We start from the raw sequence: 16,849 nt of genomic DNA, 5'->3' as shown, positions 1-16,849 counted from the left end.
TTTTATTGTGATTGCCCTTTAAAAAATAAAAGAAAGAAACCAAAATTCTCAATCATGACAAAATAAAGGTTTTTGGAGTCAAGGGTTTCGCATAGAACTACAAGCAGGTAGAAATTATGAATTTTGGCAGTGCCAGATGATAAAACAAAGGCTGTGAAATAAATTGGTAAACAAGATGATATGCTAGAGATATTGCCTATTATTCTCTACAAAATATAGTAGCTGAGAAAAAAAATCCCTGATTTCATATTTAAAGGGCCTGGAAATGTCCTTGAGAGCACATTTCCAAATGTGACTAAATAAAGAGACACAGACAGATCTTGCTTTGTTACTTGAAGTACAACTCATTCCTGAACAGATGCAACATGGTGAGTAAGTTCAGATAATAAGAAATGTTACATGAGTCTGTAAGTTAGCTAGTTCCTGCCATGTATCTTCAGCAAGATCAGAAAACCAGTATTCATTCATGTTTCATCTAGGAGGGTCTGGCTGTTTCATCTTGCAGTCTATAGTCTTCCTCTATGGTCAATGCAGTCAACTATGAACTCATCATTTTTTAAAATCCAAAACTTAAAAGCCTTTCATCTCTTTTCCTTTTCCTTCTCTCTCAATGACCACCATTCATTTCACTGGAAAAAGCATTACGTTTACTATTCTTGCTGTCATAGAAGTATTATCTTTAATAGAATAATTATCTTTTTAAATTGCTTGTCTTCATCACTTCTCCAGCACTCTATCAGTCTTTATCAACAATTGGGCCAAAGGAAGAAAAACTATACACCTCTTTCATTTTTTCCATTTACCATTAGTTGTGAATTCAGTAAGCATTATACACACTTTCTTTTAAAGAATGGTGGCAGGGATGCTTCAAAGTGAAAGGTTGGCAACTAGCTCCCTTTTTATTTTGCTCCCTAGATGGATCCAGAAGGCCATTTTAGAAGCAAAGATGGTAGGTATCTGAAGGCAAGACTTTGTTCTGAAGCATTTTCAGACATGCAAAAAAAAGAAAAGCTGGACAGGCAGATCTCATTACCACTACCTAATAAGGAAAGGTTTTGAGAATGGCAGCGCGGCAAGCAGGAGAGAGGTGGGGATGACTTGAGGGAACGGGAAAAGTAAGCTGGGAAACCAAGATAGGGCTGCAATAGCTCAGGGAGTTTGCAAAAGCAATAGATAAAGAATGTGCTTGTTTCTGGGCATATGAAAGTTTTAGGAAAGTTTAAAAGTGAGAGGAGGAAAAAAAATCATAGAATGGGATGGCTGGATCTTGTAAGCTGGATGAAAGAGAGACAAAAAGTGGAAGCCTAAGTAGACATGCAGCATGAGTGACAGAAAGGACCATGTATTTAAAGCAGTGAGATGCATGCTTGGCCTTAAATGGCAGGGGAAATTGGGAACTGGAAATTCAAAATTATCAACGTTAAATGTATTGAATACAGGTAATGATGTGAACTTTAGCAGAATCATAAAAGAATTAGATAGTAAAGGGATAATGAGAATTGAACAATTATATGAGAAGGACGGAAGAGTTAGCAGAACTCGGCTGGAATGGTGGTTGGGTCAACAGAAATGGCTGCAGATCAATGCAATATGTAAATATTTAAATAAAAGTGAGAATAAAGAAGCTTTCTTGAGAGAAGAAAATAGCTTAGAGAAAATATTAAAAGAAAAGATTTAGTAATATATACAGAATGTTATCGCAAGCGGAAGAGGGAGTAATAAAAGGCTTGACAAGATGCTGGCAAAATGATTTACAAATAGACGAAAGTGAAATGAAAGAAACAGTAGAAAATATATATAAGATTAAGAATACAAGAGTTAAAGAGATGAGAAGAAAAATTTTACATAAATGGTATTATACACCAGCACAACTTGCACACTTCCAGGGGAAAGGGAAAGGTAATTGTTGGCATGGTTGCCAAAGGAAAGGAATTGTTATGCATATGTTCTGGGAGTGTGTTGAAGTTAAGAAATTTTGGAAGGATGTGCAGAATGAAATAAATAAAATGCTAAACATTAATTGGATAATTACAAAAGAAATAGCAATATTAATTAAACAAAGAGAATTAAGAGATTTTAAAGAAATAAAAACTGCAGCATTGGAAAGCGCTCAAGCGATAGTGGTATTGGTATTGCGTTGGAAAGAATCTATAAAATGGACATTACAGAACTGGTACTGGTATATGGTTGATCATATTCATTTCGAAATCATGGAAATAAGATTAAACAAGTTTGATGAAAATAAATTGGAGAAGCTGATGGTACAATGGAATAAGGTGAAAGATTATATGTTGAGTAGAATTTGTGACAAAAATGTGAAAAATAAACTCCAATCACTCTTTGAATAGTAAACAAATGCAAATTAGAGCTAAGGGGAAAAAAAGAAAGAACATAATCTAGTAAATATTTGAACCCCCCGCAATTGGTGATGGTGGTGATGGTTATTGTCAGTCGGGTGATGGGCACACACACACACTGTGCACTGTTTTATGTTTGTTTTATGTAACCTTATGTGCAAAACCAATTTTTTAAAAAAAAATTTAAAAAGAGATGCATGCTTGGCCAATATCTTTAGCAATGCACTAGAGAGTTGGGGAAAATTGCTTATTAATTTCAATCATTTATCTTTCTGTGAAAAGGGGTGCTTTAGCAGTATTTTTCTACTTCAAATCCCCTTGTCTGGCTGCCTATAGCTTTTGTAAGATTCTTTGTACTTTTACCTACAGAACTCCATGGGGAGGGGATGTTGAGAAAAAATTGAAGTTGATCTTCCTCTTGGTAATTCTTCCAGTAATTCAACTGCAATACAACAGCAATACAGCCCATCTAATCTAGCGTTCTGTATCATACAATTGCCAACCAGATGCTTTTAAGAAGCTCACAAACAGGAGTTTGCTACTGAAGAGTTTGTTCTACAATAAAAGTAGAGGATCATTCCTCCTTGATTTTTTTTATTTTTATTTATTTATTTATTCATTCATTCATTCATTCATTCATTCATTCATTCTTATTGTCAAGTACATATTGGTGGTATACAAAGATATAATAATATTCATATACATGATACTAGTAAGAGAGAAACATTAGGACAGGGGACGGAAGGCACGCTGGTGCACTTATGCACGCCCCTCACTGACCTCTTAGGAATCGGGTGAAGTCAACAGTGGATAGTCTAAGGATAAACTTTTGGGGGTTAGGTGATGATACTACAGAGGCAACTACTGAGTTCCATGTATTAACTGCTTGGTTACTGAAGTTGTATTTCCTGCAGTCGAGTTTGGAGCATCTTACTTTAAATTTGTATCTGTTGTGTGCTCGTGTGTTGTGGTGGTTGAAGCTGAAGTAATCGTTGACAGGACAGATGTTGTAGCAAAGGATTTTATGGGCAAGGCTTAGGTTGTGTTTAAGGCGACGCAGTTCTACGCTTTCTAAACCTAGGATTGTAAGTCTAGTTGCATAGAGTATTCTGTTGCGAGTGGAGGACTGGAGGGCTCTTCTAGTTAAAGTGTATCTGGACATTTTCTAGAGTGCTTATGTCTGAAATGTGGTGTGGGTTCCAAACAGATAAGCTGTATTCATTTTGTCCTGCTATTTTGAAAACTATTTTGACAGGTCAGCATCCCACATCTGATAGCAAGGATTTCTACATTTTAAGTATGCATTGTACAATGAAAAACACTTTTTGGGGAACTAAGATGAAAAACAGAGCTTTTGTCAGCAAAGAGAATAATTACTAATAAATCACTTCTTTAGCAGACTTCAGGCAATTCTCAATTTCTGAGCCAAATTTACTTCATCTATCAAGAATAGTTTATGGTAAAAAAAAAAATCAGAAAGCTTTAAGACAGTGGTTCTCAACCTGGGGGTCGCCTAAGACCATGGGAAAAGACAAATTTTCCATGGTGTTAGGAACTAAAGCTTCTATTCTGGCGCCTTGGAATCTGACCAATCAGGCGTTAGGGATATCCCACTGACCTTCCTGCCAAGCAGCTTAAAGCTCTCTTGGGAGAATTGGCATTAAACTTATGGTTGGGGGTCACCACAAAATGAGGAATTGTATTAAGGGGTCACAGCATTAGAAAGATTGAGAACCACTGCTGAATCCCTTAAAGACATAGAAAAATCTGTATGCCTTCTTCAATTTAAAAGTTCAATTTTTTAAAAAGGCAAAAAACAAGTTGACTTTTTCTTTGTTTTCCCCCCAAATTCTTCACTATAAATTCTTAAACTTCAATATAACATTATGGAAGACAAATATGTAGCCTTTTCAGCAATAGATTTTTCAATATTACCTTGAAAGGTAGAGATAAGAGTATTTATTTTATATATTCTAATTATTAATTGAAATGACATAGTTGCCACTCACCAAATAACTCTAGGAAGTTACAAGAAAGGTTTTAAAAAGGCAGAGTCCTTGGTGCTCTCTGTGGTTGTTTTTTCTTTGCAGACATTTGAATACCCAACTAAGCAACATCATCAATACTAGTAGATTAGATTAGATTAGATTTATTGGATTTATATGCCGCCCCTCTCCGCAGACTCAGGGCGGCTCACAACAATGGCAAAAACAGTATATAGTGACAAATCCAATACCCACCAATCCAATTGCAGTTATAGGTTAAGAAATTCATAAAAACAACCCCAATATATATAAAGAGCAAGCATACAATCAATCAAACACCAAAACATGGGCAAGGGGGAGATGTTTCAGTTCCCCCATGCCTGACGGCAGAGTGGGGTTTTAAGGAGTTTCCATAGTAAGTATGGAATTTACTCCCTGTTTATATACAGTGGCTTGCCTTGCCAGCTTTAGTAAGGGGTGTAGTCTTCTCTTTAATAGTGCCATGATTAGGGTATTGTTTTCTGCTTGACTGTCTGGTGTTAGTCTCTACTTATCTATTAACCTTATTTAAAATAGGTCCCATTAGGCAACACTGTTAAATCGATGAACCTGGAACGCCAACCCTGCCAGATCTTGTGGGATGGGCAGAGATAATTGGAGACAAGTGGTCCTGTAAATATATCCAACTTCTCTGCCATGTAAGATTGGGAACAAGGTGAGGCAGGTCCAAGTCCATACTTAATTAGGGAAAATCAGTGTTGAGTTTGAGCCAGTCACTAACATTCAGCCTGACTTATTTTGCAAGTTGTTTTAGTGGAATTAAGATTGTAATGCAAAAATGACAATTACTATGACCACTAACAAAATGAGACTACTAAATTAAGTAGGGCTTCAACATGGAATATTCAGCAGCATTTCAGCCCTATGAAAGAACCTGCATGCAGAGTTTGCATTTTATACATAATGTTCCCATTTTCAATACTGGATTGCTTTTAGCTTCAACTTTTTCATTTTCCTGGAGAAAATAAAGAAGCATTAGTCTCACAGCAGATCCTAACTGAGATCTGCAAACTATCATTTCCTCTCATTTTCCCACATTTAAAGAAGCATACTTTAAGCTTAATAAAAGCAAGATTTCTCATAAATATTGCATCTGACTTTACCACTCTTCGAACACATGTGACAAAGCTTCTCTTTAACTTTTTCATAAGGAAATTATGTAATACAGCTTTGAAATCCTATATCCCCTCAATAGTTTGTTTACTACTAAAAGTTAAGAACAGTTTTAAAAAATGGAATGGTAGAAGTGTGAACCAAAGCTTCCAATATTCTATGAGCTTTTAAAACATAACTTTCATTTTATATTGAAAAAAGAATAATAAATTCCTTTCAGTTCTATCAAACTATGATGACCTAAAGGAACAATTTCTTCCTTCCCTTCAGTTTCACAGAGTACATAGTACAGTGTTCCCTTGATTTCTGCGGGGGATGCGTTCCGAGACCGCCCGCAAAAGTCGAATTTCCGCGAAGTAGAGATGCGGAAGTAAATACACCATTTTTGGCTATGGACAATATCACAAGCCATCCCTTTAAACTCCTAAATTACCATTTCCCATTCCCTTAACAACCATTTACTCACCATTATTACTGGTACTCACCATTGAATAGTGATCCTGATATTTATAAACATAATTATTTATTAACAATAATTATTTTTTTGGTTATTTATTTGAAAAAAAATTTAGTTTCGCGATGACGTATGACGTCATCGGATGGAAAAAAAACATGGTATAGGAAAAAAAACCGTGAAGTATTTTTTAATTAATATTTTTTGAAAAACCGTGGCATAGGCTATTCGCGAAGTTCGAACCCGCAAAATTTGAGGGAACACTGTATAGTCAAAAACGCTGATCCATTCAGACAAGATTACAAAGTATTTTTTCCGATACTATAGATTCTGTATACCAGTGATGGTGAAACTTTTTGGCACTGAGTGCCCAAACTGGAACATACACACACATATGTGCACGCCCATGCTGGAAAACCAAGACTAGCTGGCCTGTGCATACGGTCTTTGGGTTTCCAGCGAAGACCACCGTACCAGAAACCAGAAGAACAGCTTGCGACGGCATGCATGCTCCTAGAGAGGGCTCTGTGTGTCACCTCTGGCACACGTGCCATAGGGATAAACATATATCCATTGTAAGATAAAATACAGGAAATAGTAAAAGGGCAGACTAGATGGACCATGGGGTCTTTTTCTGCCGTCAGACTTCTATGTTTCTATGTTTCTATGTTTCTATGTTTGTCATCATGGCTGTATATAATCATTATCAAAGTATTAATGGAATGTTTCCAAGTATGACTTTTTGAGTTTTTATAGAATACACACATTTCCTAAATGTAATTGAACAGCCAGTAAACCTCCAAAATTCTTTTGAAGTCCTGCAACAGTGCACTTCATTTTACATTCTTATTCGAATCAGTAATCCATACCCATTAGCATATACAAGAACATAAAATGTTACATTTATGATAACCAGAGTCACATAATTTGATGACTTCTTGATTGCTGCCACAGAATATTTGACCCCCAATTACAGATCCTATCATTAGAATCAAAACATAGAAACTGTCTGTGCCAAAGATCTATCTAGGATATTGTTGCAAGATACGTAAAATAAATGAATTCCTTAAATACCTATAAAAGTTATAATACAACATTGCACGAATGATTTCAATTTCTTCTGAACCAAAAGGATAAGTACATTCAAGTAAGGGGACAATAGTGTTCTTTAAGACAAAAGACTTTCTAATGGAAATTTATCAAGGAGAGATACAACCTAGAACTAAGGAAAAATTTCCTGAGAGAACAATTAACCAGTGGAATGGCTTGCCTCCAAAAGATGTAGGTGCGCCACCATTGGAGATTTTTAAAAAGAAATTGGGCAGCCATCTGGAACAGTATAGGACAGTGATGGCGAATATATGGCACAGGTGGCACGCGGAGCCATACTTGATGGCTGTTGTCCTAGCTCCTTGATGGCATGCAAGCTGTTGTTCTAGCTCAGCTCCAAGGTGCATGTGTCTGCTGGCCAGCTGATTTTAGGCTCACCTACAGCTCTGGGATGGCATTTTCGGCTTCCGAGGAGTCTCTGGGTGGATGAAGGAGGGCATTTTTGCCCCTGGAGCCTGGGGAGGGCGAAAAATGGGCCTACTGGGCCCGCCAGAAGTTGGGAAAATGGCCATTTTAGGCCTCTAGAGTGTCTCCGGGGAGGCGGGGAAGGATTTTCTTAGTTTGAATGTTCCAGGCGGGCTGGCAGGGGGATGGGGAGCGCGCACGCACATGCACCCAACATTCAAACTAACTTTCGCCGGCCTCTGCTGTGAGAAGAATGCCTGCCCCGCCTCTCCTACAGCCCCTTTGCTGACAGCCAGGACGAAAGCTCTCGGAGAAGGGACTGCGAGAGGGGCAGGGTGGGCATTCCCAAAGCGTTCGGAGTGGCTAGTGGCCGGGTCAGGAGGACGAGAAGACGCAGCCGATACCGCCACTGCAGCCACCGCTGCGGGAGGAGCCGCACCCCAAGGCGGGAAGCGGAGGAGAAAGAGGGGCAGATCGGGCGGGGGGCAGCGGCAAGAAGCCATGGGTGCGAGGGGGCTGGAGGCGCTGGGGCGGCCGCGGCTCCTTGCGCGGCCTTGGAAAAGGTTGCGCGGGGGGGTGTTTTGGGGTGCGTGGGCACGTGGGCGCGCACCTTAGAGGGTACAGTGGTCCTGAGGCATTGAATTATGTGTGTGGGCATTCGTGCATGCGTGATAGCACACGCACATGCGCTTTCGGCACCCGAGGGAAAAAAGGTTCGCCATCACTGGTATGGGATCTCCTGCTTGACAGGGGGTTGCACTAGAAGACCTGCAAGGTCCCTTCCAACTGTTATTCTGTATTCTATGACAAGTGTCTGGGCCAATGGGAGACTACATGATAAGCATGACAAAGTCTGAAAGTTCAATTGCTCCCAAAGTTAGGTGCTTCCCAGCTATTTAGGCCTACATAAAACCACACTGATTTTCTCCCATACAGCTCATGCATTTTCGTTTAGAACCCATCCACTCAGAGATATCGTTTTGCAAGTTTTTCTAGGATCAAATTGTTTCGTGCTGTTGTGGTTTTTGTAGTTATTCCCTTCCATTAGATAGGTTGAAAACAAGTTTATAAGAAACTGGCACAACTGGAGTAGGGCCAGGATAGGTTATGCTATAAGTATATTTAGTAAACAATCAATATTGATAAAAATCTTAAGGATGCAAGCAACAAGTTACAGTCATTCTGTTTGTATTTCTGTATTTACTATTTTATTATGATTGCACGCCGCCCAGAGTCTGCAAGGAGTTGGGCGGCTTAAAGGTTCAATAAATTAAATTAAAATTATTGATTATGATAACTTTTAATTTCACACAAAAAAAATTGAACATGTGTGACATGGTGAATAGGTAAAGAAATGGCCACTGTCATTTATAAAGTTTTAAAAAACCAAGAGATAATATGACTATCTTGTTCACAAGGAACCTCCATTCAGGCTTTCTTTTTCTTAGCCATCTCCAAAAACAGTATGTTGGATCAACTATTTCACTCATTTTCAAACTCCAAAAGCTCAAAATCTAGCAAGGAGTGTATAAGAGGATACACAAACCTTAGAGCAGTGTTTCCCAATCTTAGCAACTTGAAGATATTTGGACTTCAACTCCCAGAATTCCCCAGCCAGCGCATGCTGGCTGGGGAATTCTGGGAGTTGAAGTCCAGATATCTTCAAGTTGCTAAGGTTGGGAAACACTGCCTTAGAGGAAAGCAGACCTTCCCAAACATTTTCTTTCATTACCAGAAACTGCTTATCAGAAAGTCCCTTTTTACTCAATGTAGGCAAAACACTTTAAGGCTATTTAAATATCCCAGTCTGGTTAAATATCCCTGTGATTGGTTAGTGGATTTGTGTGTCATTACCAAAAGAACATACCTTTTTTTTAACCCAATTTGGGCTAAGTTACTCAAATTTGGGAAGCACTGGACTAAAAGTTTAACCACTCCTTGGTTTATAAAATAGGCACCCTTCCCCCAAAAGTGTATGTGTCTAAAGAAATCGATAATAAATGTGTGATTTCTCCTTGGCCATATCTTTTGAAACATCATGAGTCACATCCAATTACATTTCTGTATCTTTTTCCCAGGTGAACGGGTTTTTTAGCGTTAAGTGGTCCATTTGCAACTTCTCTACCTACAAGGATTTTTGCTTTCTTGCAAAGGAAGCATGGAATGTAACTACTCACTCAGGGCTAGACCACAAATATGAGGTACTGTAATAGAATTCTAACCCTTACCACAGCTTTCTTTTACCTGCTTATGGTCTGTTAGTCACGGTGGCTGGGCATTCTGGGAGCTGTAGTCCCCACACATCTGCAGTGCAGGACGCAGAGTTAGGGGGAAAGCCGACAACCGTTACAATACATTTCAAAACTCTTCAGCTTCAAAGAGAAATACGAAACGGGTCCTCTGAATTATGGTTCTGGTTATTTTGAAAACTTTTTACACCTTCCTTGGGATGGCTGGTGAAGAACACGATTAAGTAGTAGCTGCACCGCCTTTCTGGCTGCTTTTGAGCGCTTTGTTCTTCCACACGGTTGCAAAACGTTAATTCAATTGCACGCTTGTGCATTTGCTGGTTTACACAGACACACACACAAAAAAGTAAAAAACCCCCACAGATTTGCACCTTGTTTCCCCACGGTCACTCATCAAGTCTCCTATTCCCATCCGCCAATGGCGTTAAGAGGGTTTTTTTTTCTCTCCCCCCCCCCCCCCCCCTTATATTTTGAAACATCCCCTTTCCCAAGTCTTCTTACCTGATTGGAGTCCCGGCGCAGAGGGGCGAATCCGCCGTGTAGTAATGTCCGAGGAGGATGACAGAGAGCCCTAATCCTACCAGGAACAAAAGGCAGAGCCTCTTCCTCCGGGGAGACCCCATTCAGGAGAAGGAGGGCGCGCTGAGGGGGGAAACGCGCCGTCTGCGCGCCGGGGACTCGTCTAGCTAGCAAGGCTGGAGCTTCCCTAACTCTGACTAGGGAAGAAATCAAGTCACCTCCACTCACTAGCAACGCCCCCCCCCCCCCAGCTTTAAACAGCGGAGGCTTTATCTCCTCCTCCCCCTTCTAGTTCTTTGGAAAAGTTACGGAGCTCAGCCGAGAAAGGTTTTCCCCCGGAGCCCGGGTATTATGCCTTGCCGCGCCTCAGTAAAGACTTTCCGCCTGCTTTCTCCATGCCTTCCCATCTGTTGCTCGCCGCTTGATGCAGGCACCTTCAAGACGGTTAGCTAAGAGAGCGAGAAAATGGGGGACAGAGGGGGGTGTAGTGGGGGGGGGGGGAAGCAACGCCGCGCCTTGAGTAACTGGTTGGGACTCGTTTGCAACGGTGGAAGGGGGTGACGCTCCTGGGAGCTGGCTTAAAACAACCCCTTCGAAGTCCCTTTCTCTCCTTTCACGTCGACCTTGTTGAGAAGGAGTAGTACAATAAGAGATTTCACCCACAGAGAGAAGCCAGGCGGTTTTTCTTAAGAGTCACCCATTTATCCACACTTTGCACAGATGCATGCAAAATTGTAAGGGGCGTGCATAAGCGCACCATTGTGCCTACCGTCCCTGTCCTACTGTCTTCTTTTATCGTTACTTTTTACTTGTGTTATAGTTATACCAGCTACTATTATTCTATACATATTTGACAAAAAATTTTTTTTTAAAAAGTAAGATTAGGGTACATCCGGTAAGGAAAATCTGCGGCATAAATTAATTCAACTTCTCTACTACAGTGCATAAAAGTGAGATGGGTGTGGGTGTGAAAGAATGTGGAGAGAAACTTCTTTGATGGTGTGCTTAGTGACAATGGTTTAGTGAAGGATCCATAGTATAATGCCTTTGGGCTTGCCCAAAAGAGCAGTCATTAGAAACCAACAGCGAACAGGAAGGCCTAACCTCAAATGGGCAAATTGAGGGATTTTCTGCCAACCTCTACATGCTTAAATCACCCTATGAACCAATAGGTACCCTGTACAGCTGACCAATAGGAGATTGCAAAGAACTTCATTCAAGTTCCTCCAGTTGGAGTTGTCACCTGTTTTGGAGCCAGAAATCCCCCCCTTTTTATTTCATGGGTGTATCTGGTTGGTTGCAAAAAAAATTGCCGTTCGGCGTTGATTTGGGTGGAAACTGGGTGCAAAAGTTTATTTATGCATTTATAAATGGTTTACCATCGGCAAGGAAATGAAGGCATGGTAACCATTTTGCAAATAGGTGCATGCTTTATTGCTATAGCTATTGTTGTTTTGAGTTGGTGATGAGGAAAAATATGTTATAAACAGCAGGCGAGGAGGTGAATCTCAGTTGAAGGAGGTGTGGTCAGACACAAAAGTAAGAATGAAATTCTTCCAAACCGAATGATCATTGTCCGAGATTAAAGACTGAATCGACAATATACTCTCTCAACTATTAAAGAGGATCTGCTGTTACCTTCTTAGCTTCATACATGACATACAGACTGAGGTACAGTATTTACTTCTTGGGAATGTACCTCTTCTCTCCTGGAGATCCATCTCATCACTGCATTCTATCACAGGTATCAAAATAATCAATAAACAATAAATTATTAAAATCCAAGGATCAAGAGACAGAATGAAGCCAACAGTTCCCACCAATTAGGAAAACAAGATGTGCAAAACTTGTTTCTAGAGATGTGAGATTCTGCATGTGTTTGGCGGCTCATTAGATCAGTGTTTCCCAACCTTGGCAACTTGAAGATATCTGGACTTCAACTCCCAGAATTCCCCAGCCAGCAGCGCTGCATTAGATGAAAGTACTGTACATTACAGATCAGCAGAGCCAACACATTACAAAGAAAATACAAACAAACTATTTCAAATAAACTTAAGTAGATCCCCCACCTTTCAAAAATTTCTGTGTAATTACACAAGGATAGAGTTGGTTCCTACCTGTGCCAAGGATATGGTATGGAGGTGATCATAGTACTGCCCAAGGGAGTGGAATCTTAAAGCGGAACTGAGGGGTTATGTTCTATCCTCAATCAGAAATCAGACTGCTGATGACACAATCCTCCAGATGATCATTTTAATTTTAGTTCTACCAGTCTTGCATTTAGAACTATTCCAGTAATATAATAATAATAATTTATTATTTGTGTGCCTGACTCCCAACAACTCTGGGTGATTCTAACAACAGAGCTGATATCACTATAAGGTGGTTTTGTTTCCTCTCTTCTAAATATCAGATTTGCGCCTTCGAATAGTCACTTCCCAAAATTAGGGGAAGATAATGTGTATGTATGTATGTACTGTATGTATGTATATATATATATATATTTGTTTTCATAGATTTTCACGAGTACAGGTATGACGGTCTTGGCATATTTAGGTTTCTTCCCGTGTAGGATTCAGAGATTTCTGGTGATGTTTCGACGAGGTCCCACTCGTCATCTTCAGGCTGGTGCTTCTGCCCTTGTTCTAGAGCAAATAGAGCTGTGTTCACCCTAGTACAAGGACAGAAGCACCAGCCTGAAGATGACAAGTGGGACCTCGTCGAAACATCACCAGAAATCTCTGAATCCTACACAGGAAGAAACCTTTCGCCATACCCTCACTGGGACTTGAACCTGCAACCTTTGCCTTATAAGGCAGAGAATTAACCTCTCAGCTACAGTGTCCAATCTCTTCAGTTCTGCCCCAGGGAAGGGTTACATATTTTTGTGTCGAATCACTCTGGTGTATTGAAGGAACATCACAGCTCCTTTTTTGCCTCTAGGCCCAACCCAGGGCCATTTCCAAGGCACTTAATTTTATTGATAGCCGACAATTCTATCTGTATGTGTCACATGTTTTCTTTGCTGAATTTGAAAATTAAGGGAGACTAGGATAGATCTATTTCGGCCTTATTTTGGCCTCATCAGCTAGCCATACCCTCACTGGGACTTGAACCTGCAACCCTTGCCTTGTAAGGCAGAGAATTAACCTCTAGGCTACAGTATCCAATCCCTTCAGCTCTGCACCAGGGAAGGGTTACATATACATACATACATACATACATACATGCATACATACATACATACATACATATTCTGTTGGGGAAAAAATTCAGCAAAAACGTGATATATATGTATACAGTATAAGGTTTACATAAAACCTTCCAGCTTTTTTCCATCATACCCTGTTGTCAGGCAGATCAATACCAGGTAGAGTATCCCTTATAATATACCTTATTATGAAGAGGGAAGCTTCCAGTCGGGTAGGCAAAGTTGCCTCTTCTATGACTTGTGGACTTCAACTCCCAGATTTTCTAAGCCAATGATGCTAGCTCAGGAATTCTGGGAGTTGAAGTCCACATGTCATAGAAGAGCCAACTTTGCCTACCCCTGCTTCCAGTGCTCTATGGATCAAATCTACCCTTCAATTCATCCTGAGGAAAACTGAGTGTGTCACCTATTTGATGGTAAGAATCGCTGATATTCTCAACTACAGTAAAGCATGGAGTCAGAATATAAAATGCAGTCTCAGTACATTTGTCAAAAAGTTAATGGCAAAATAGTCTTCCTCGATTTGAGAGAAATAAGCAACTCTAGAGCTAGTTATAGCTAGAACAGGATTAAGATAAATATTGATTAAAAGGACTATGAAAGAGTAAAATGGGGGAGGTGTATTTTCATATTGTTGGAAGAAATATCCATCTGATTCAGTTCCAAGCTTGGAGAAAGGAACTGGAGACAAAATGGAGACTGAAAAGAGTGTTTAATGATGAAGCAGAACCACATGGAGTTGAGTGGGGATTTTTTTATACTTTCTCTTAGGCTTTGCACTTGAGTTTACTGTTCCAGTGTGCAAAAACAGGTATTCTATTGGTTGTTGTCAGACTTCCAGAGGGTCATGTAACGGTTATGTAGGGGCCATAGCTGCCTCTATAGGCAAAATACAAATCTTAGGTATTTGTCGGAGCTAAGTTTGGTTGACGTTTGTACTGCTGATGCAATGAAGGGTGGTTGGCAATTCCTATTGTGGCTGAGGGCTAATCCTATCTTTGTTCAGATCTTGCTACAGGGAATCTCAAAATATCATGAATGGATTTCTGCCTGCAGTATTTGCTTTGCCTATGAATAGAGCTACCTATTTCTTAAGTGCTGACATCTCTTGTGGGCTATTAAGAAAGGTGATGACTGCTTCCCCCCCCCCCCCCCCCCTAAAATGCATGTTTCTCAATTTCTCATCCAGGGAAATATAACTTTCTGCCTTTTAAAAAAATATTTCTCAAAACATTTCAGTCTTCTAGAAGAGGGGTGGGTGCTAACTTTCTATAATATGGGGCATGCAGTATAGGTCTGGAAGGAGCCCCCCTCCCCCCCCATGTTTAGCTTTGATAACTCTGCAGTCAGCTATTATGATATTTTTTGGAATATCCTGTACTTTCCAGAACTGGGTATAAATATAGCCAAAAAAGCTGCCTGGATAAGGCTTGGATTTTTTTAAAAAAAATCATATGCTTTTGAGGGGCACACTATATTCTGCTCTTTTTCATGAACTTCAAGGTAGTTTTAATGGAACCATCGGCTAAAAGAGATGAAGTCCCAATGTTAAAAGATATCTAGGGCAGGGGCGAAATTCAGCAGCTTCTGAAATTTTGAGTAGTTCAGAGAACTGGCAAATACCACCTCTGGCTGGCCCCAGAATGGGGTGAGAATGGAGATTTTGCAATATCCCTCCCCTGCCACGCCCACCAAGCCACGCCCACAGAAACAGTAGGGAAAATTTTTGAATTTCACCCCTGATCTAGAATTAAAAGATACTCCATCTTAGAGGCCCTGCAGGGGAGGAAACATAAGTCCATATCAGGCTTCCACAAAGGAAGACGGACAATCTAGCAAGATTTATATAAACTGGCAATCAACAATAAAGAAACCTACCTGATCCATTACTGAAACTGTTCTGGTTGCGTGCACCTGACAGTAGTTCTCATGTAGTTCTCCCTCAATGTTATCCTTATAACAATTCTATGAAGTAGACTAGACTGAGAGAATTCAAATTCAAAACTTTTTTTAATCAGATGATGTTATCTCTGCTTTAAGATTCTGGGCCCAGCTAAACCTTCATATCTGTAAGCCTTTTAGAACTCTCTTTGCAAAGCTTACACAGCCTACTTGATCAAAATGTCAACATTAGCAACAAGCCTGCTACCAGGCTGGCTTTAGCTACATTTGATTTAAGTTCTGTTCCATTCCTAGTTCTTTCTCCGTATGTTCAGTTATTGTTGAGTTATGTTCATCTAATAAGCCAGTGGTTCTCAACCTTTCTAGTGCCGCAATCCCGTAATACAGTTCCTCATATTGTGGTGACCACCAACCATAAGTCTAGCGCCAATTCTCCCAACAGAGCTTTAAGATGATTGGCAGGAAGGTCAGAGGGACAACCCCACTGTAAACGCCTGATTGGTCAGATTGTAAAAATATGTTCCAAAGTGCCAGAATAGAAGCTTTAGTTCCTTTAGTCCCATGGTCTTAGGCGACCCCTGTGAAACGGTAGTTCAACTCGCAAAGGAGTCCCGACCCCCAGGTTGAGAACCACTGGAATAACCCGTACTTAGTCTTGCATGACATTGAAATGTGAAAAGAATTTGCCACATTTATTTGGTGCAGTGGTTCAGTTCTAGATTAGAAACCAGGGGATTGTGAGTTCAAGTCTTCCCTTAGGCATAAAAGTCAGCTGGATGACTTTGGACCACTGTTTCTCAGTCCCACCCACTTCACAGGGTTGTTGTTATGGGCAAAATAGAAGATGGGCTTTCAGCCTTTAGTTATATAACATAAAAGTAGGATATAAATAATAGCTGAGCTTACACAATACAAGAAAACCAAACTTTATAAATAGTGCAACTGTTTACCATGGTAAGGGAATCCAGTGTAAGAGCCAGATAGTGAAACAGTCCCCTGTAAACCAGGGTTGTCAAACTTGTGGCCCACAGACCAGATGCATTACATGCTAGCCACCCCCACTTCAATTATAGCAAAGGTGGGAAAGTTATGATATGTCATGTGATGCGTCGTTGTAAATTTGACACCCCTGCTGTAGAGCAACAATTAAGATTGAATAAATAATTCCTTTGTGTCTCAAGAGATAAATCTATAAATATCTACTAAAGTTAATATTTTGTCCTAGGGCTGCTTATTTTAGTAGCTAACATAGGAAAAGAAATCATTTCAGTGGACTCCTCTAACGATCTGGTATATTTTGTATGCATTACAGGGGGGGGGGTTATTTGTATTTTATTGCTTTATATTCGCTTGTTTTGTTATCCATCCAGGATTATTTGTTTAAGATGAGTGGCCATATCTCTTTCCCAAATAAATAAATTTCTTCATTCCTATCATGGTTCATCAAGTAAAAATCTCCATTTCCAGTTAAACATAACTGACCT

At 40.0% G+C, this 16,849-nt stretch overlaps 1 protein-coding gene across 2 annotated transcripts in view; it reads right to left on the bottom strand.

Annotated features, from left to right (window-relative positions):
* Positions 1-10,849, bottom strand: part of ST6GALNAC2 (ST6 N-acetylgalactosaminide alpha-2,6-sialyltransferase 2) — a 41,689-nt gene extending 30,840 nt beyond the window's left edge. Inside the window, exon 1 of one of the 2 annotated variants that reach the window (XM_070739845.1) lies at positions 10,235-10,849. In XM_070739845.1, the coding sequence (XP_070595946.1) occupies positions 10,235-10,356 (122 nt within the window). In that variant the 5' untranslated portion in view covers positions 10,357-10,849. Of the gene's footprint in view, positions 1-9,728; positions 10,188-10,234 lie in introns of those variants that run through there. The other variant, XM_070739846.1, reaches the window with a different exon arrangement.
* Positions 10,850-16,849: the final 6,000 nt, after the last annotated feature.

The sequence above is a fragment of the Erythrolamprus reginae genome, chromosome 2, assembly GCF_031021105.1.
Source record: "Erythrolamprus reginae isolate rEryReg1 chromosome 2, rEryReg1.hap1, whole genome shotgun sequence".
Lineage (NCBI taxonomy): Eukaryota > Metazoa > Chordata > Lepidosauria > Squamata > Dipsadidae > Erythrolamprus > Erythrolamprus reginae.
This window is presented reverse-complemented; position numbering and strand designations above follow the sequence as displayed.